The sequence below is a fragment of the Microtus ochrogaster genome, unplaced genomic scaffold (genome assembly GCF_000317375.1).
Source record: "Microtus ochrogaster isolate Prairie Vole_2 unplaced genomic scaffold, MicOch1.0 UNK1, whole genome shotgun sequence".
In the NCBI taxonomy this organism is placed as follows: Eukaryota; Metazoa; Chordata; class Mammalia; order Rodentia; family Cricetidae; genus Microtus; species Microtus ochrogaster.
The window spans coordinates 16699767-16721280 of NW_004949099.1; the positions used below are offsets into that span (position 1 = coordinate 16699767).

General features: G+C 36.6%; 1 protein-coding gene across 2 annotated transcripts in view; it reads right to left on the bottom strand.

Annotated features, from left to right (window-relative positions):
* Cntn3 (contactin 3) overlaps nucleotides 1-21514 on the bottom strand; it is a 374705-nt gene that overhangs the window by 228202 nt on the left and 124989 nt on the right. For both annotated transcript variants that reach the window (XM_026788227.1, XM_026788228.1), the window contains one exon: nucleotides 10409-10584. In XM_026788227.1, the coding sequence (XP_026644028.1) occupies nucleotides 10409-10584 (176 nt within the window). The remainder of the gene's footprint in view (nucleotides 1-10408; nucleotides 10585-21514) is intronic.

Sequence of the window (21514 nt, forward strand, 5' to 3'; positions counted from 1 at the left end):
TTCAATCTTCTCATTCATAAAAATACTTACAGCTTTTATTACTTGGCCTATCAGATTTCCTATCTACATTATTCTTTCACTCTGGGGATATTAGTATGCCTAAGAATCACTTGCTTGAAGATAAGCATCTTGATATGACAAATGTTAATATGTAGCTAGCCACATCTGTATAGTACTTATAATACAGATATGCTGAACAAAAGGATAACTCCTGCCCAGTTCAGCCAAATAAGATAGCATGAGAGTTCATCATGCCACAGTAAATGATATGCATGCAATCTCAATCTAAGGATTTTCTAACTTTTTGGATTTTCCATTATTTATACTACGATTGACCATAAGTAACTCAAAAGAATGTAAAGTGAAACTGAACTAGGAATGACTGCTGAATCTCAACCAGAATGGTGTTCTGCTAAACCTAAGCCTCATAGGATTTATACTTCCATACTTAACATATAATAAAAATTCCTTATCCATCAACTTCACATTTAAAAAGTGACCTACTTAATAAAATACCTGCCCTAAAGTTTAGTATTTCAGATGTTTTGAATGTGAAAAGGGATGAGATATTAAGTCCCCTTACTGGGTATTCCCAGATAAAAGGGAAGAGCATGGTCCTCTTAGTATTATGTTTCACAATTGGTATGGCTGTCCCTTCTTAAATGCCACATTGTTCATACCCTAGTATTTTTCTATTGGTAATTTTATTATTTAATACAGCCTCCTGGAATAGCTTAGAAGTGTTCTCCAATGTTCCTGTGTGTGAAATCGTAGCTGTGAATGTGCAGTATTCCAAGGAGAAAATGCAAATGAAAGATACATTTTGTTCATGCATGAATTGCACTGCGATTGGACATGATTTCAATGTTAATGAATCAAAGTGTCTTTAAACAATACAAAGTTGTGTAGTGTTTGATGATGGCAATGACACAAGGCTTATAGGGAGCTCCTTCGATCAATGGCTCCATATTTGCAATTTCAGTCACTGTACACTACACACTGGATGAAGACTGACCACATAGTTGGCTACATGATGCCAATATACTAACAAGAAATGACTCCCCAGTTAGTTAAATCCCTGAGGTGCCTGGCAGCAGCAATTATAGCTGCTAGGATATTCTTCCAACCAAAAATAACAAGTCACATATTTTCATAGACTGTCAGTAACTACTGAAGTACAAATTTGCAACAATAAACACAAAAATATTCAACACAAATGAGAACCAGAAGATCAAAAATCACAGAAGAGCACTCAAAATTTTTCTAAGTTTGAAAAGCATCATTATAAAGGAAAAGTAGCTGAATTCTTTATACTTTAGAATAGTCATATCAGAGAAAAAAAATTGAGTAGTTCAAATACAAAACATAAACATATAAAAACAGCAAGATAACATATCTCGACATGAGTGACATATTCACTAGTAATAAATATCTGATATTTGGTTTAATAACCAATCAGGTAGAAGTTAGAAGGAAAATAATGAGTGGAGTATAAGTTATGGCTAAGGAGGTGACTATAGACCATGGAAGCATAGAGAATACAATAGGAAAGGAAGGAAGAAAGAGATGGAAGAGACCATGAGGATCCTTTGAATATGTTTAAAGGAGAGCCAAATATGCAAAAAAAAGTGAATCTCCGTACAAGAAAAATAAAAAGCACACACTGAAAGGTTTTCCTAGGTTTCATGAGACACGTTTCCTAGGAAACACGCTATAAATCATACAGAAATGAGTGTCTTTTCTTTGTGTTATTTGATCTCTAGGCACCCTCTAGCTGCTTCAAGTGCATAGCTTCATCTAATCTTGACTCTTGACAAGAATCTGTTATCTTGGCTTTATAGTCAAGGAGTCTAAAGCACAAAGGACCCCATTCTTCCCCAAACGACATGGTTGGTATACAGCAGAGTGGGGGTCAAGCCTAGCTAGACAGGCTCTAGTGCCTGGGACTTTGATACTAAACATCAAACAAAATCTTTTTAGGAATTAGGATTAAAATACATACACTTAGACCAATAGGAAAGGGAGATAATCAATGAATCAGTATTGACTACACATAGGATAAACTCACTGAAACTCTCTTCTAAGAGTAAATATCTATCCTAGTTTATTTTATATTGCTGTGATACAACATGCTGACAAAACCAACTAAAGGGAGAAAGGATTTGTTTTAGCTCATAATTCCAGGTTCTAGTCCAGCATTGTAGGAAAGTCGGAAAGGTGGAGTCACAAATCAGTTTCTCACATTATATCCACAGTCAAGAGAAGAGAGAGAATAGATGCATACATTCTTGAACTTAGCATACTGTCTCCACTCTTACCCAGTACAGAGTCAAAAGCCAGGACATGTTGCCACCCACAGTGTGCTGGATCTTCCCTCACCAATTAATGTAATCAAGACTGCATCCCAAAGACAGGCTCACAGGTCAACTCATCTAGACAACCCCTCATTGAGACTCCCTTCCAAGGTGATTGCAAATGTGTCAGGGTGACAACAGTTAAAAATTATACGTCAGAACATTCCAAAAAAAGAAAATGATCTCAGATGGAAGAATGTGCAAGTGACAACAATAGTAGGTACAGGATAAGATACAAAGAATATGAACTATGTTCAACAATAATAACCTGAAGCAAAACACAAATTTTATCAATGGCTCTCCAGTTAACAATAAATTTAATTTCTTTCTACCTCTTAAAGTATCCCCCAAACTGACTTACTTGTAGTAAAAGTGTTTTAAGGCAGAAATCTACCAATGCAAGACAAAAGAATAAAGGTCAAGTGCGAATGTTGAAAACAGAAATTACAGGGCTAAGTCTTTGGTACCCAAAGAGGTATTTCCCAACCTATAATAAGAATAGTGAGCCAAAGAGTGAACAGAATCAACAGACGGGAGAGTGGCAAACACAGGAGGGATAAATGAAGCAAAGGCACAGTAAAGAGAATTCACACAGCATTTATTCATATATCCTCTGCCCCATCCATGTTAGAAAACTAGAGCTCTATATTTCATGCCAAAAGAGTACATGGGTAAGAAAATAATGTCTACATTAGAGCTTATCATGTACATTTTGTAAAGGGATCCACAAAGAAGCAGGAGGATTAAATGCATCTATGTATACAGGACACTGTAATCTTTAAGGCCTTTCCCCTCACTCAGTTCCCAGAGTACTAGTGAAGCCCTTGACCCAAGGAAAGAGAAATGGATTGTTTTTCTCCTTCAATAATCTGAGTTTGTGTGAAGGAAGAACATGTATAGTTAAAGAAATTATTCATAATTTCAAAGTGGATATCATCAGACATAGATATGATATCAGTAAAAAGAGATTTCAAAGAGAAAAATATTTTAAATCATGAGAATACTGAACTTTTGGCAATGATGGATTCTATACACAGGGTGGCCACCAGTTGTGTACCAAATGGTAAACCCCCAAGGTTCCAACAGATAGCTCCATCCATACCCATGACCACATGGACAGTTCTAAGTAAAATCACAAGACCATAAAACATGACAAATGCCATAAATTTAGGAAAATGACCTGTAGGGAAGATTGAGGGATAAGAGAGAGAAGAGGCAGATGAAATAGGGTAGTGGGCAAAAGAAAATAGAATACACTATAGATTTATATATAAAAATTTCAGAGACAAATGTAATCAATAAGCAACATATTCATTGATGTTGTTCCCAAATATAACTTGAAATGCATAAAGCAATTATCTTCCTTTCTACAGAATGATTCTAAAATAAAACAATGGCATTTTAAAACTGAGGGGTTTTGTCTGACAGATGAGAAATAAATATCTGAGCTAGGGAGAGATGGAGAAATGTCATAATAGATATTAAAAACATAAAGGAAGTGTTCAAATAAGGAGTTGGTAATCTACCAAGAAGTATATATAAATGTCAAAGGGAAAAATTTGGAAGGTTCGGAAAGGTCGTGAGCAACAATCCTATCTCAGTGGCTCAAGGCATAAGTTGCAATTCTCAAAAAACCAAGAAAAAGACAGCATAAAATTCTCTCAACCAAAGCACTCCTTGCTTCAAACCCGTTGGGTAATTAGCATATGAGATACAACTTGTCTAAGAAGCAAACAAGTTATTATTCAGAATCTTGTATACAGAGAAAGAATCCCACAAGATTTCTTTGAGAAAAATAGCACCGTCTATATAGAATGCCATTCATCAAAATGCCATCATATTTCCTAAGAACAGCAACAAGTCAGTCAATGAGTAGAAGCAGTTTTAATATTCTGAAGGAAGTGACTTCCAACACAGTATATGGCCATCTTTTAGTCAAGTACCCTCTATAATAATTTCAGGCAGACAGTCTAACTCAAATGACTATATAATTCATGCTTTCTTAATATACCTAAGGATATGGTACTCTAAAATTGTGGACATTAGAAATGAGGAAAAACAGCAGACCTTAAGGGCGCACAGATCAGAGTTCTAGGAAGATATACCTCTGCTGATCACTCTAAAATATTTTGGACATATTGCAGCAGAACACTGATAAGGTACCTGATGCTGCTCAAAATCTGAGAGGCTATCTAGAAAAATGTCCCTTAAATTTGGCAGACTTCAGTGTACGACAAATGGAAACATTTTCTCTTCTCTGTCTCTCCATCTCATCCTCCTTCATTCTCTCCTCCACATCCTCCTCCCGCTCTGCTTCTTCCTTGTCATCATACTAGAGAATGCTCTCCATATAGATGCATTAAAGGTAGGAACTAGTATCAACATCCCTATACAATTACTAAATCACTGTAAAAGAACAAATGACTTGAAGTAAAAACTAAAGAAGCAGAATAATATCTGATCAAGAGGATAAAAGAATATAGAGTAGGAACTGGAACAATGGCTCAGTTATTGCAGAAGACCTGTCTTATTTGTGGTACCCATGTTCACAGCAACTCCAGCATTAATGGATCCTAAGCCCTCTTCTCACCTCTGTTGTCACTTCATTAACATAAACAATTTTAAAAATGCAATAAAACTTAAAATAATTTTTTTAAAATTTATTAAAGATTTCTGCCTCCTCCCCGCCACCGCCTCCCATTTCCCTCCCCCTCCCCCAATCAAGTAAAAATTTTAAATTTAGAGTAAAACAGTCTATCATGTAGTAAAACAGTAATGGTATTTACATATTTCTCACTCAAGAGGAACTCTGCCATCCCCACCAAGAAATATTTATTTGACGTTTTATTTATGTCAGAATAAATGCAGAAAAATACAAGAAAATGATGTGCTAGAAGAAAGGGTTGACAAGGAACCTCAAATTCTACCAGATAATCCCTTCCTCAAGACACAAAGGACTAAGCAAGTCCAAGGTGAAAACCAGAGACCCCCCCCTCCAATCAGTAAAGTACGGACTTTAGCTCTTGCAGTTCCTGTGATGTAGTTAACTGGCTGCAATGGAACTAACAATGGAAGGAGCTCTATCCTAGGCCATGCAAAGCCTAGTCTAGATAATTAAAATTTAAATGTAGAAAGCAGAATGTTAACACTTCTATTTGTGCTTCAAGAGAATAACATTTTACTTTACAACAAAGAAGGAAAACAATTTAAAGAAATCAGAGAAGGCGGGTTCAAAGAAAAAGACTTAAAACACAAAGCTAGGATATCTGTCCATTTGACAGTGTTAATAAAAAACTAGCCATTGACAAGCAAATGATATCTGTAGCACACGTAAATGATTAAGGAATCATTGATAATGCACAGAGAATATCATTTTTAAAAGAATGACATCTACAGAAGGGTGAGGAGTTTGGAATTAGGGAGTTAATGGCTGTTGGCGGGGTGGAGTCATTCTTCTCTGGGGGATGTGGAAACTGCTTCTCTGCCCGTGCGCAAGTGAATGTATACATATATGAAATTGTCAAGGAATCAAAAATACATTTTTAAAGATTGTCATCTACTAGAATATAGACAACATAGTCAACAAATTAAAAGGCTCTTGAATTTTTAAATTATATGAATAGAATTAAACTATCATAACTAATACTAATTTTGCATTCATCAGTTTTATAAACATTAAAAACTTAATAATAAAAAGTATTCACAAGGATGCATATCAACAGGTATTTCCAAATACAGTCATGAAGGAATGAGAAGTTATATATGTATACATTGTGTTGGTTGTGATTAAGAAATTTAAAATGTTTGGCAGTAGTGGTTCATGTGTTCAATCCCACCACTCCGGAGGCAGAGACAAGTGGATCTCTGTGAGTTCGATGTCAGCTGGTCTACAGAGTTAGTTCCAGGATGGGCTCCAAAGCTACACAAAGAAACCCTATCCCGAAAAAAAAGGCAAAAAAAAAAAAAAAACCAAAGAAATTTAAAATGATGAGACATTTTTAGAAGAACATGCACATGCAGTCAAAAACATGAAAAAAATGCCCAGATAGGAAATGCATTTATTTTAGAACAGTAACCAACTTTATAGGCACTGAGGAAGAATGGATCCTCAGCAAGATCTTTTTCTCAGGAGGATAAATGATACTTCAAATATTCTATATCCGAATCGATAAGTGGCAGGTAATATATCTTCATGTTTTATACATACCATTTGTACATCTAGTTTTTATTCAAGGTTTTTAAAACACATTTCACCTCAAACATGGTTAAAATTAAAAAAGAAATTGTAATCAAGAATTATTTCACAACAAAACAAAGGCAGTTATTAAAATAAGCATACTTGGGATTTTAGACACAACTTAAATATTCAGTGAAAAGAATGAAAAAGTTTTGAAAAGACCTCCAACCAACATGAAAACCTACACATTTAACATAGTAACAAATAACTAAGAAATTGTGTAAAATCCACATATCTTTTCACATATTTCTTCTGTCCATATGTCTGAGTATTCCACAGTCTACTGAGCGGAACTGACAGTCTCCAAAGAAAGCTGGCTTTCTGGACTATTAATAACCATGTCTTAATTTTATTACCAACAGTATTTTTAAGTGCATTAAAAATAAAAAAGTATCTTTCTTTTTCTGATACCCAAGTGGGATAATGGCTATATTTTCTCACATTCACTCATCTATACTGGGCACAGCAGAACTCTCCACCTCACTGAGGTAAACAGAGCCGTGAAACCTAAAACTATACAGTGTAGCCTGGGTACTGTTCTCTGGTGAGGCTTACCATGCCTTTACCTTCAGGAAACTGTCAGGACTTCTCTAAACCACAGTTATCAGTATCCTGCCAACACCCAGGTCCCCACATTTATGCTTCCTTTCATTTAAACATTAATATTATATTCTGTTCTCATTTCCAAGTTAAGGAAATCTACTGAAATAATTATTAAATATCTTCTACCTCTACCATAATTAATGATTAATAATAATACCCTTCATTACCTCTTTACCAGAATCTATAACCATACCTACATTAATTAAAAGGAATGTATTTGGTACTTCATTGGTGTAATGTGTTATGAGACTTGTGAGCAAGACTGCTTTCTGAATCTTCAAAATGAATCACTCAGGGAAACACCAAAAATATAGAAAATCATAAGGTAAAAGAATCTCACTGTATACTCAGACTGATAAGCTGTCAGAAGCCAAGAATGGGATCAGTTAAAACTCTTAAGGCAGATGAGAAAGTTGAAAAAAATACAACACTTTCTAAGTCAAGTTCCAGTTCTGATAGGCATCCTGAAATGCTACTTGCCTACTTAGAATAGTAAAGACACTACCAAGAAATACTAATGAAAGAAGGGAAGAAGTGTAGGCAGAGTTTTTTTCTGCCTTGACTACCCACTCTGCATCCCAGTGGCTGATTCCAAATTACCACAAAGACTTAATATTATTTATAAATGCTTGGCAAATAACTTAGGTTTATTTCTAGCTAACTCTTACATTTAAATTAACCCATATTTCTATTTACCCTTTGCCACATGACACATAGCTTGTTACCTCCTTTTTTCCATGTTCTGCTCACTTGGTGGTAGGCTGGCAATTCCCTTGACTTGGCCCTTCTTCTCCCCATTTTTCTCAGGTTAGCATTCCCATCTAATTTTATCCTATTCAGCTATTGGCCAGTCAGATTGTTTATTTAACTGATCACAGCAACATATATTTACAGTGTAAAGCAATATTCCACAGCATAGAAGAGAAAATGGGAGAGATGGGGAGAGAAGAAGAGTTAATACATTTTGAGTTTAACAGAAATTCCTTTTGTGCTTTGAGCTTTGTCATTTTTTCATAAATTTTTTTTACTGGATGCAAAGAATGGAAGGGTCAAGGGATCTTTACGGTATCTGTATCTGTGTCTCAGATAAATACTTCCAGACACCCACACGGAAGGTAAAGTTTAGTGTCCGTCAGACTTTTGTGTCAACTTGGCAAGTTTCCAGCAGAAATGATAAAAAGAGAAAGGGCTTCTTTGGCTAAGTGTTTCATTGCTTTTAGCCCATTGTGGCCAGGAGAGCATGGAAAAACGGTTGGTTAGAAGAGAGAAGTTCTGGGAATTTATAAGGCAGAAGAGTGGCCAGAGTTCAAGGCAAAGAAGTTGCCAGGAGTAGGAGGCAGAAGAGGGGTCAGGAGACAGCAATACCCTCTATGCTTCCTAGATTCTTGCTTTTCCACCCTTTATGCCCTCTGAGCTGTCAGCTGAAGAGATGGTGCTACTCACACTTCGGATGGGCGTTCCTCTCTTAGCATCCCTCTCGGCTCTTCCAGATGACCCACAATTGGTTCCTAACACCTACGTTTGAAAGCTCACAGACACCTGCAACTCTAGTTCTATGGGATCTGACGCCCTCTTCTGGCTAACAGGGGCACCTGCCAAATATGGCATATATGCATACATTCAGGCATATGTTCATTCTCATAAGAGAATAAGTAAAACATTTTTACGAAATGTCTGTACATAGAAGATAAAAAACAATGGGCTTGACATAAGAAATTTTTTGAACAGACTATAATAATAAGAACACAGTCAAGCATAGTCATTACAAAAAATTGCAAAAGAATAAGCCACATACTAGATGACAAACCAATAATTTCATTGAGGCTTGTATAGGGGTAACAAGCAAATGGTATTAAGTTAAAGAACTTACACATGTTGGTTGGGGGTGGCACATGCCTTTAATGCCAGAATTCAGGAGACAGAGGTAAGCAGATCTCTGTGAGTTGGAGGCCAGCCTGGTTTACAAGAGCTAGTTCCAGGACAGGTTCCAAAGCTACAAAGAAACCTATCTCGAAAAACAAACAATCAAACAAATAATAATAATAATAAAATAAAAAATAAACAAAGAACTTACACAGTCCAATTTCAAAGTTATTTCAGAGGAACAGAAACAATAAATTAAGCTGATTATGATTCTGCACCAAAGAAACAACTAAAACAAGAGAGAAAAAAACAGATAGAAAACAAAGATAAAATGAAATTGAATGTCTGGTTCCAGTCTAAAAATCTCTATGTAAAGAATGTGTTTGGTTTATGTGATTCAATAAATATGGTATAGACATGTTCTTCAATACCCAGGCTCAATGGGTTTGCATTGAAGGTCACTGGGAGATCACTTGTGAAAAGGCCACAAGGAAGCCACCCATATGTCATCAGGTAAGTTTTTTTCTTCTTTACTGACTGTCTTTTCTATTTTGTTCAAAGTTAAAGGATGTATTTCTAATTTAAACGGTCAAGAATAAGGGACACAGGGCTATACAGGGACTTCATTCTCCTTTCAATATTAGCTCAGTACGAAATGCAGAGTTATTATTTTTTTTTTTTGGAAAGTACTGATTTACCTCCATTTTTCCTCAGGTCCAGAGCAGAACTTTTGAAATATATCAATATAGAGCACACACATGCACATATATACAGGTTTTTATAGCTAAATTTTATATTAAATTGAGAATGTGATAGCTAAACTTGGTTGACTACATCTGGAATCTACTAAAGTCCATATGGGCACACCTATGGGTTATTTTCTTGATTGGCTCATTTGAGGTAAAAAAATCAACCCTAAATTTGGGTTACACTTTCTCGTTTCAGGACATACAACAGGATATAAGAAGAAAATTTCTACTTTCTACTTCTCAGCCTTCCTGACATGTTCATCTACCCTTTGGTGCTATTAAAATCTACTTTAAGATCCCAAAATAGACCAAAGATAAGGTGAGACATGTATTGTAGACCACATAACTACCAGATTTTTGGCCTTTGTGTTAGTAGACAGCCGTTGTAGCAGTTTCTAGATCATAACCAATAAGCCATTCTAATAAATACACATATATAATTTGCTCTATCAGTTTCTTTTCCTCTAGAGAAACCTGAGGAGGGTCCAAAATTAAGTTTTTAAGTTTAAAAAATGACATAGTTTCAAAATACAAAATGACCACACAGATTTACATATGCACTTTAAAATATTGGTTTTGCATATTTACAAACATAAACTTACAGGCAAATTGAAGTTTGGCTTCTCTGCTCACTATTGTTCCAAGAGAATTTGTGGCAAAACACTGGTAACTTCCTGTATCCCAGTTTCTGTTGGGGTTAATAACTACGAGGTTTCCTCCATTCAGTTTGTAACGATGGTCCAGACTTGTATCAATATCACTACCATTCAGCTGCCATCTGAAAAGAAAATGTCAAGGTTATTTCTCTCCTTACCAGGCCTATGCTTAAATAAATGGCTCGATGCTGAAAACTCCACTTCAAACATCCGAAGACCGGAATCTCGACATCAAAAGGTTGAGACAAGAGGATTTTCACAAGTCTTAAACCAGCATAACTACCTAGTAAGACCCCATCTCAAAAACAATAAAGACAACAAATACATATTCTTGAGAGGCAAAGAGTAAAGTTCAGTAGAAACTATAACATAGCAACATCTTAAAGTTAAAAGTGGTGAGTGGTGTTCTGAAGAGCTGGGGATAATTTAGCTTGCTCAGTAGCTCACTAGGGGAATATTTAAGTTGGGTCTATGTGAGCAAAGATAAAGCAGAAAGTTGAGGTAATTATCTCAGAAACTTCAGGCCAATCTCATGCTGACAACCACATAAGGGGTTGCACATTTCTTTGATTTATCTGGCCTGACTGAGCACATTTAATAAATTAATTGCTAACTGTTCAACTCTCCAGTTCAATTTGTCTGAGTAAAGATCTGTCCTGGGGTGTTCATTCTCCCCTTTTCTGAAGTCTCCATAGAGCTATTTACACAACAGTGCATTGCAAGAAAAGACCCTAACACCACCTAAGGGGCTGAAAAAATTGAAGGAATAAACCCAGAGGGCATACACATTAATAAAAAAAAGAAAAGAGAGATTTTAAAATAAAACTATAAAAGTCTTATCTTTAAATTTTAACCAATAGTAAAACGTTTTTAAACACTAAGTATATTAGGCTCACTAAAGTAAATTTCTCCAATAAAAGCCTACCCATGTGCTACCATAAAGGGACACATTCATGTTGTAAATTAATTCACTCGCCTTTTAGACAACCAAAATCTGACCACAGATACATATTACCTACCCAGTTTAATGTGTGATAATAATGGGCTAACTCAGCATAGGAATTTTGAGAAAATGGTTGCAATAATGCCTGCTTTATAAAAGATAACAACAGCTGTTTGAGGTCAACAGTCCTAAAACTCCTAATTGCTTTCCTCAGAGGTGTCATTGGTTTGAATTGTAAGTCATAGTTCCTCAATTATATTATAGGGCATGGAAAAAACTGTCCTAATTTACAAACTATTTAACGTACCTTTCTAATAATTGTAACCCAAAATTGAAGCTAGATTGATAGTGCAGCAATAGGGTTCTCAGTGAGCATGCTCAGTGAGCACAAGCCAAGGGAGGAAAATGTTGAAAATTCTAGCAACTTACATTTTGAGTCACCCTAAAAGTCCTGCGATCCAGTGTGCAGGATGATGGTGCATTGAAAGTCAAAGCAAGTGCTGAACCCTAAGCCACAGTTCTAATCAGTCACTGGGCCTGAGACTGAGACAGAGATAGTGATTCAGGCAGAGTACTCTAAATCTTTGACTGGAACAAAAGAGGAAGACCTTGATGTGTTGTGGAAGTGTTGTGGATTTCTCATGAGGTCTGAGGTGGACTGTGTGGACTCTCTTCAGCAGCAAACTTGTTGGCAGGGAGGGGCTACAAATATGCAGCAGTAGCCAAGAGAGAGCTCTGTAATGCATCTCAGGGGTTTTCACAATAGTAAAATGAGGCGCAGGCTGAGCCTCTGATCAAGAAATCACCAACCTCAGACAGGGATGGGAAACTAGACTTCTTCCCTGGATAAAATTCTGAGATAAGTACGAATAAAACTCCCTCAGACAGTCTTGTTGGTCATGTGCTACAGCACTAGAGAGACAAACCCTGAACAAAAGGGCAAAAGAAACAGAAGTTTATTAAATACAGTGGCTTTATTTGGACCCAGAAGTACATTCTTAAACTAATGGTTCTTTGGCTAAAAATTAGGACTATGAATGACTGAGTGTTGTGGATTTCTCATAGACTATATTAATGATCAAAGCACTGTGAATTTGGTGATAGATGGTGCTTTTTTTTTTCTGGAGAAAGGGATCTGAACCCTCTTTCCTATGAAAGCCCCACTCCAAAATAGGGTCTGAATGATCACCTGCCTCTCCCTCTTCTCTTGCCAGTATTTCTAGTTCTAAACTCCAACTCCAATATATCCTTTTCTCTCCACTCCTCCTCCTGCATGCTTTCTGGTGCTGTCAGAGGTCCTAATTGTGCCTAGCCAATACGGGGCAACCACAGGAGTCAATGGATTGGAGTTCCTGGGTGCTGGGAGGATATGTAAAAGTTTTCCCTGTTGTTAAATAAAGGAGTCTGCTGTGTGCCTTCTACCTGAGTCCCAGTGACTGAGAAGTTGACATGGTGCTTCTCTCCTGTTCTCCTGATGAAGATATTAGAGCCCAGCAACACCTCCTGTTTCTAAAATTTAGTTCCCTTTGCCCCTGAAAAGAAAACTTGAATTTGCCCTTCCCCAAAAAGGAACCTCCTGATTTTCTTATCTCACCCAGGGAGGTCACCTTAGGTATCAGGTGTAGGATACGCCAACCATATCCCCTTAACAATGTAGAGTTCTGAAGCTTAAAAAGGGAAATATCATATGGGTGACTGATCACTTGGATCAGTTCCTTGGGGTTGATGTCAATATTGAATAGTTTGTTCTCTACTTAGAAGAAGGGGGTGAAACAAAGGGCAGCAACCTACAAAAGAGAATATCTACCTAGACAAGGTATAGTTGCAGGAGATGAAAATTTCCCAACCGATATCCTGTTTGGATAAAAATAGTGAGACTCACCTTGTTCATATGAAAGATTTTCTTGAAAATTTAATCAGAAGAGTACTTCAGATTCAGAAGTAAGTAAGGACTTCAGCATACAGCAGGAAAACTCTTCTACAAATTACATAACCAATAGGAAGGTTAAGGGATCAGTTCAGAAATTACCCTAGCAACTATCACCTGGCAAGACAGACCAAGAAAATTACATAAATTAGAGGGCTGGAAGTACAGAAATATGGAAGACTTATTGAAGGGACCCAAAAGGTTCCTGTAAAAAGGGATGAAGAAAGTAAAAAATAAGAGTCAACGATAATGTCGGAAACAACCCAGACTGTGAGACCCAGAAATTCCAAGCCCAAGTCATCAAGTAGACTGAGAGAGGAGAGATGATTCCAAAGAGAAATGAAAGAACATTTGTTGCAAATATGAAAAGAGGGGACACTTAAAGAGGGAATTCCCCCTTTTAAAGAGACAAAAGGAAATAGTGAGTTTCAAGGAGAAAAAAAGGGTAGATCTTTTATCACCTAGAAGGATTCTAAAAAGATTCTTCAATAAATTGAGAAGTCGAACTACTGAGGGTGTGAAAGCCCTTCCTAGTAGACTGCATGGTAAATTTCTCCTCTCTATCTTTTCCCCTCTCTCATATATATATATATATATATATATATATATATATATATATATATATATATGAGATATTAGAAGATATTAGAGCCCAGCAACACCTCCTGTTTCTAAAATTTAGTTCCCTTTGCCCCTGAAAAGAAAACTTGAATTTTCCCTTCCAAAAAAATGAACCTCCTGATTTTCTGATCCCATCCAGGAAGGTCTCCTTAGGTATCAGGTGTAGGATATGCCAACCATATCCCCTTAACAATATAGAGTTCTGAAGCTTAAAAAGGGAAATATCATATGGGTGACTGATCACTTGGATCAATATATATATATATATATATATGTATATCTATATCTATATATAGATATATAGATATAGATATACATATTTAAGTTTTGGTACTTTAAGGTGGTAGTTTTAGGATACTGGACAACACCTACAAGTTTTGGTAGTTAAAAATGGTAGTTTTAGAGTACTTATAATTGAAAGCAATGTAGTTGCATACAAAAAAGAGAGATATTCTTAACAATTGCTTCAAATCCTGGATGCAGGAAGAGGTCAAATGACTCAGTTGAGGATAGGACTTCAAAGGGAATGGCAGGAGGGGAGGGAGTGGGGATTTGGATTCATATTTTTTTTTAATCTAATTTTTAAAAAAGCTGAACTTTATGTCTCTTTACAGCTTCTAACTTCAGAGCAGAAGATGAAAGAAAACCTGGTTTGGGTGGAGCAAGGAAATAGGGAGAATGTTAAAGATTACTCCTACAGAGAGCAGTCTTCAAACCTTGGGGAATATAGTTATCAGAAAACTGTATCCCATTCCTCTGCAAGGGAGAACTGGATTGTCTCCAAGTATCAAATGTATTCTTAAGAATAGTCTCTCAAGGATGCCATCAGAAATTGTCCAGTGGTAAAAGAAAGCAGAGAAGTATTTGCTTCACAGTGGGAAGATTAGTGACCATAAAAAAGGAACTGTAAAAACAGACTATCCTTCTTCAGGGGTTCATAAAGTCCTCTAGTTTGTTTAGCCAAATTTTAGAAGAAATTTAAAAATTTCCCTGGTCCTTTGGAAACCAGGCTCCTCCACCACAAGATTTATTAATCTTGGGAGCAAAAGAATGAAATTATTAGCTTGCCAATAATCTTATTACAGTTACGTGGGGATGGGGGACTCAGAGTTTCTAAAAAGAAGTCACACATTGCAGGAAAGGAAATAAATGCTTAGGTCATCTGGTTAGTTTAGTGAACTAAGAGCTATGTTCTAGAAGAGTGTTGCAATTAATACCCAACTACCCCAAACCAGGAAAACTTAGAAAATTCTCAGGCTCAATGGGACTTTATAAACTCTGGTTTGACTCTTGTGCTATCCAAACTAAAGGCTATAATGAGAAACTCCCAGATTAGGAGACAGATCTTCTGTGGGAGGGGGAAACACTTAAGCTGTTAAAGTCTTAAACCAAGAATTAATAACTGTTCCATATTGGGCTTGCCATCTTTTGACAAGTACTTTCATTTTCCAAGTGTGGACAAAACTACTTCTTTTTGAAGCCACTCTCTTGGGATCAGGGGTCATAGTCTCTTTGTCAGAACCATTAGATCCCATCTCAAGGGGAAGGTTGGAATACATTCAACTCTACTGCTACTGCTCTCCTTACTTAAAAGAGCTAAAAGTTAACCTCAGGTGGCTGTCTAATTATGAGTACTCCTCACCAACTAAGATTGCTCCTACAGCAGAAGGCTGAAAGATGGCTAAGTTACTCTGGAATCCCCAAATATTAAGCTATTCTCTTAGACAAAGATGATTTAATTTAGCCACTAGTGACTATTTAAACCCTGTTGAGTTCCTAAAATGGAGGGACTCATTCTGTGCCTTCTGTACCAAACCAAGGTCTACCCCAACCTGAGAAAGACTCCCTTTCTTCAAGGACCCAACTATTTACAGATTCTTGTTAGAAACCCGAGGGGAAAGTGAATGTGTACTCTGTGATTGATAAAAATAGAGAATCTGAACAACTTACAAATAATTAACCATTGCAAATGTGATTTATTTGCCTTAAACCAGTTCCTTGAAAACTTAAAGGGAAAGGTGGGGCTATATATATGAATTCCTGGTATGCCAAAATTCATAATTTCAGAAAACTCTGGTCAGAAAGAGCGCTAATTAAAACAAAGCATAAAAATTGATAAACAAATAATTTAGTGCCCAGGAATTAAAATACAATTACATGAATGAATTATAATTTTATGAGTTTCTAGGTATTAAAGAGGCCACAGCTTTGGAGCACAGGGAAACAGACTAGCTGATGAAATACTCAAATGGAATGGATCAAATATTCTTCTACCATATTAAACAAGTGTGACGGATAGGTTTATGGGCAGGGAGTTTAGAAGCTCAAGTGTTCCCATTGCCATTCTGATGGATTTCAGAATGCTATGAAGGAATTCATGATCTTCCTTTTCCAGGATAAGAGGGCCTAAATGCTTCCCTCCTATCAGTCTGTGTCCCTTTTGTTCCCAGCCACAAAGGAAATGAGGCAACCTTAAACCCCAGCTATTCTACTTCTCTTGAGAAGAAATAATTACATCTCCTGATGTCATTTGAAAGATGGGGACAGGATTGTGAAGTCTTGGGAAATGCATTTGGATATGAGGCCTCCGTGACTTCGAACAGATGCCACACAACACTAAGCTTAGTAACACCAGGACACTGGGGTGACATTGGGGTGGACCTTTCCTGGAGATCTTATTGGTCATTTGGAATGGGACATGTGCTTTGGCTAAATTGGCTACATTTTCGCTAGTGTATAACCACAATCTACCTACATTCAACCAAAATTGTCTCCACAAAAAAGAGAGCTTAAATCTCCAGGATGGTCATTTGATCCTCATGTTAGTATAGATTCAACAGGAATGTCATAAGGAATTCCTAATGAATTAAAAGTAGGAATTGAATAGGATTTGAGTCAGTGCTACTCTAATAGTCTACCATAACTGAAAATGTACATTGTAAAATTATATACTTACACATATACACATAATAAATGTTATACAAAATGTACAAATGTATACTGGGGCATAGATGTGTGTGTGCATAGAGATACAAATAATAGATCAAGGTGTGTGTGTGTGTGTGTGTGTGTGTGTGTGTGTGTGTGTGTGTGTGTAGAAACTATATTACAACCAGCAAAGGTTTGTAAATTATATCAAGGATGCTATCTAGGGTATAGTAAATCAACTAGACACCATTATCAGAAGTGCATGGGAAAGCTGACTAGCCCTAGACATGATGCTGGCAGTAAAAGGAGGAAGATGTGTGATGGCAAGTAGTCAGTCTTGTACTTGTGTTCCTAATAATGTGGCTCATTGCTACACTATCATAAATTCTCTTTTGGGACTAACTCCATTTCCCAATGCACTTGCTGAAAATTCAGGTATATGGTTTGAAACACAGTTTGAAAAAAAAAAAAAAGAAAAAGTGTAGTGACCTCCCTTGCTAAAGTCTAAAATCACAAATTTAGCTTTGTGATTCCATGCATACAAGAGACAACACACAGACTCACTGAAACAGCCATCACATGAAAAGCGCCTACACTACGCTAAAATGTTCCTGTGAGTACCTCAGGTACAGGAAAGTCAGGCACTATGAATTGAATTTGAATGAAACGAAGAACGTGTATTATAAAAGAGAATGGATTTATGGGAAATGCAACAAAATGTAGACTTTTCTACTAAAGAGTTAAATAAGACAAAGAAAAATGTCATCTTAAAAGAAACATTTAAAGCATTATTTGCTAAATATCTCTTCTAAGTCAGCATTTTTCTGAAACAAAAATAGACGTTCAAATTGTATTTTCCCCGGCAGCTGTGCCTTTCTGAATCAGCCAACTGCAGCATGAAAAGAAGCAGAGCTCTGACCCATCACAGTTGGGCACAGGACCCTGTGGATTAAGGTTAAAAAAACACAAGACATTTTCTACCGGGTGTGTTTGCTTGCTTGACTTTGTAAAGCTGCACACCTTCCTACAGAAGCAAAAGATTTTGTCAAAATACTTTGAATGGTGTGGTAATTTCTTTGTGATCCAAGCTCTGTTCCTAACAAGACTGGTCCTTTATCACCTACGTGAGCATAAGAAAATTATCCAACTTCCCTGAACCTCAATCTTTCACATGTAAAAGAAACAGAGTTTCAAGTTCCTAACAGATTTTCTTAGACAGCTGCATACAAAGCTGGTGCGCATGGGAATTCCTGCCCAGGGTCCATGTCACTGCCAACACAGGAAGTGGCTTCCATCATGGCCACATGACCCTCGCCTGCTCTTTTCCATGTTCCTGGTCATCTCCTCTCATGTTGAACAGACTGTTCTGAACATACGGATTCAACATGTGTGCCTTTCCTGAGAATTTATCCAAAGAAGTATAAAACACATGTTAGACTTGGCTTCTGATAGCAAACCACGTAAGTAAGTGTAATTCTTGTGATAAACATGGTTTGTCAACTATGAAGAAACTAAGTCAATAACTTAATAGAGAAAATGTTTCTAAACTGAAGTTAGGAGAGATAGATTTAATTTTATACACTTTTGAATCATAGACTATATCAAAGGGTATTTGTGCTTGTTTTCTCTCTTCCTCACCCCTTGTGTATGTGTGTGTGCATGTGTGTGTGTGTGTGTGTGTGTGTGTGTGTGCGCGTGCACAGGTGTGTGTGTGTGAATACATGGCATGATGTGTGGGATATATGTGCACATATGTGCTTGTATAGACATACATATATGGATACCAGAGGAGAATCCTGGTTGGCCACTAAAAATAAAAAAAATAAGAATAAGAGAACAGTCTCTCATCTCTCACTGGCCTAAACTTGCCAAGTGGGGTAAGTTCGGCAGTCTGGGAACCACCGGGAGCCAAGTGGCTCTACTTCTCCAGCACCAGGATTACAAGGCACTCCACCATGCTCAGGGGTTTATAAGGGTTGGAGGATCTGAGGATCTAACTCAGAGCCTCTTTCTTGCAAGGCAAGCACTTCACTGGCTGCACTATCTTACTAGCCATATATGTTTTTATTACCTATGAAGTACAGATTTTAGAGGGAAAAATAGCAGCATCATAACTGAGGATATAGAGTTTAGGGACCTAAGTATGTCTAATGTCTTCATTTAAAAACTATGTTTTTATGTTTAGCTAATGAATAATAAAGCTTCAATGGCTCTGTGGGAAACTATAAAAATAAATAAAAAATATTGAGAATCACTTCCTCTTGCCTATTTAATAGCTTAAAAGATTTAAGAGATCATAAAATATTTGGGGCAATACTTTATGTTAGTAAGTGTCTACAATCTAAAAGCCATCATTCCTAAGTTTCAAGTAAAGAACCAAAAATGGAAAGATTGTTCTATTATGTATAAATGTTTCAGACTTCCTTTACCTCGGTTTTTCATCATATGGGCACAATTGCTAGATTACTTTACTATGCACAAAAGTAAAAAGGCCTTTCTTTAAAAATGTCTCTGTTACAGCAAATGTGCCTGGGTGCTTCCACACCAAACTCTTCAGAGCTAAGCTGTTCTTGAGCTATGTTGAAGAATGTTAATTTTCACAGAACGTAATTATTTTTCACCTTCTAAACACTAAATCTCTATCATTCAATGCAACACATCCCCTGGTGTTAGAAAATATCTCAGTGTCTTATTAAATATTGATATTTCTTTTCACTTGCTGAAAGTTATATGTAAAGTTATATAAAAAACTCAAAAGAGTTTTTTTTTTCAACTCTGAGATGTGTATGTTAGCTCTGGGATGGGAATTCTAAATGCTATTTTATTCTGAGAAACAAAATTGTGTACCCAGGATTGTCAGGCAAAGTCTTTATATTTGAGGCTGATTTGTAGGTATGTCTCATATTTTCATCTGCATAGAAACAAACTTGGGGCTTGAAAAAATGGCTTAGTGGATAGGGATACTAGCTGCTCTGGCAGAGGACTTAGATTTGGTTCCTAGCACCTACACCAGGCAATTCACAACTGACTCTAACTCTAGTAACAGGGGAGCTGACAGTATTGCAGCTTCTGTTAGCACTTCATGCACATGGTTTACACAAACTCATACCAGCATACACATGTATACATACAAATAAAACACATAAAATATCATTAAGAGAAAATAATCTAGAAAACTGAAGACACGATAGCTCCTCCTTAATAAAATATATGGCCAAGTAAATCTGTAAACCAGACACATTTTATTTGCTGGAAATTTCAATCTCATTTTTTCAGACCAGAACAATCCAATAAACTGGCAAGTATGTCCAAATTGTAGCTCATGGGCAACATGTTCCTAAGAATAGTTACAAATGAGGGTAAAAACAAAAAAAAAATTTCTAAATTTTCTTTTGACATTATTAAATTGTTTTTGCAAAGTTTTAAACTCAGCTGTGTGGTTCTTGAGTGTAAACTTCAGGTCTCAAAGAGTTTCAGTGCCTGAAGAATGGACTCAGCTTGAAAGTAAATACAGGGGTTACATCACACATTAAGGTTACAAACTTGAGAACTGTTTAGAATGTGGTATGGTTACAGGGGTTACATCACACATTAAGGTTACAAACTTGAGAACTGTTTAGAATGTGGTATGGTTTTTCCATTTTGTAAATTGATTATTCTATGTAATACTTTCAGATTTCATTTTTGATCAAGAAATTTTAAAATTCATTAAAAAACACTCAAGTATCAAAGTGCAATCTTGCTGAAGTCTGGGCATAATTTCAAGCTTCCCAAGAGTGAATTTACACACCTAAACTCTATTCTGGAAGCCTATTCCCTGAGACTTGGACCTAATGCAGACAGAGCCACGGCTCATGGAGCTGCACAGAGTAGAATTTCAATCATATAACATTTACCTTGTGCTTCAGAAGCTGACTAACCTTGTTTCTTTAGCTTGTGGTAAATGTCATAGGATTAAGCACGCCTGCATAATCATGTTGTAACACTCTAGAATGATCTTACAAGTTTATTGCCAGCCTTTGGTGTTCAAATGCTTCTTCTACAGGATTGGAGGTTTGTTTTATATGATCTGAAAGGGTGTCACAGTTTACCATTCCTTGCATCAGGAGCTGACTGATTCTCAGTGGAGGAACACACCTGAACCTGACTTTCTGCACCAATTTGGATCTGAACAAATACTAGAAATGAATATTTTGAGAGATAAAACTAGGGATCTGAGATTTCAGGCCTACAAGAGAAAGTGTACATTTGACTCATACACTTTTTGTAAATCTTTTAGGTCCTCAGCATAACAGGAAAACTGCTAAGAAAGGAAAGGGAGAGGGAATAGGGGAATGGAGTAGTAGAGCTGAATGAAGATTGCCATCTGAAGACAATTATTTAGGGTAGCCACACACATGGGGGGCAGTGGTCTCTGTTTAGACTATGAGGAATATGTAAGCATTTCAAAATGGGTAGTAACTATTTCTAAACGATAAACACTCTAAATGTTATTTTCAATAAGCTAAAACAACTATAGGTAAAAATATACACATAATTGTCTTCCAAAATACTGAACAAGTTAAAGGAGGAAGGAAGACAAAGAATGGTGTGTGTGTGTGTGTGTGTGTGTGTGTGGGTGTGTGTGTGTGTG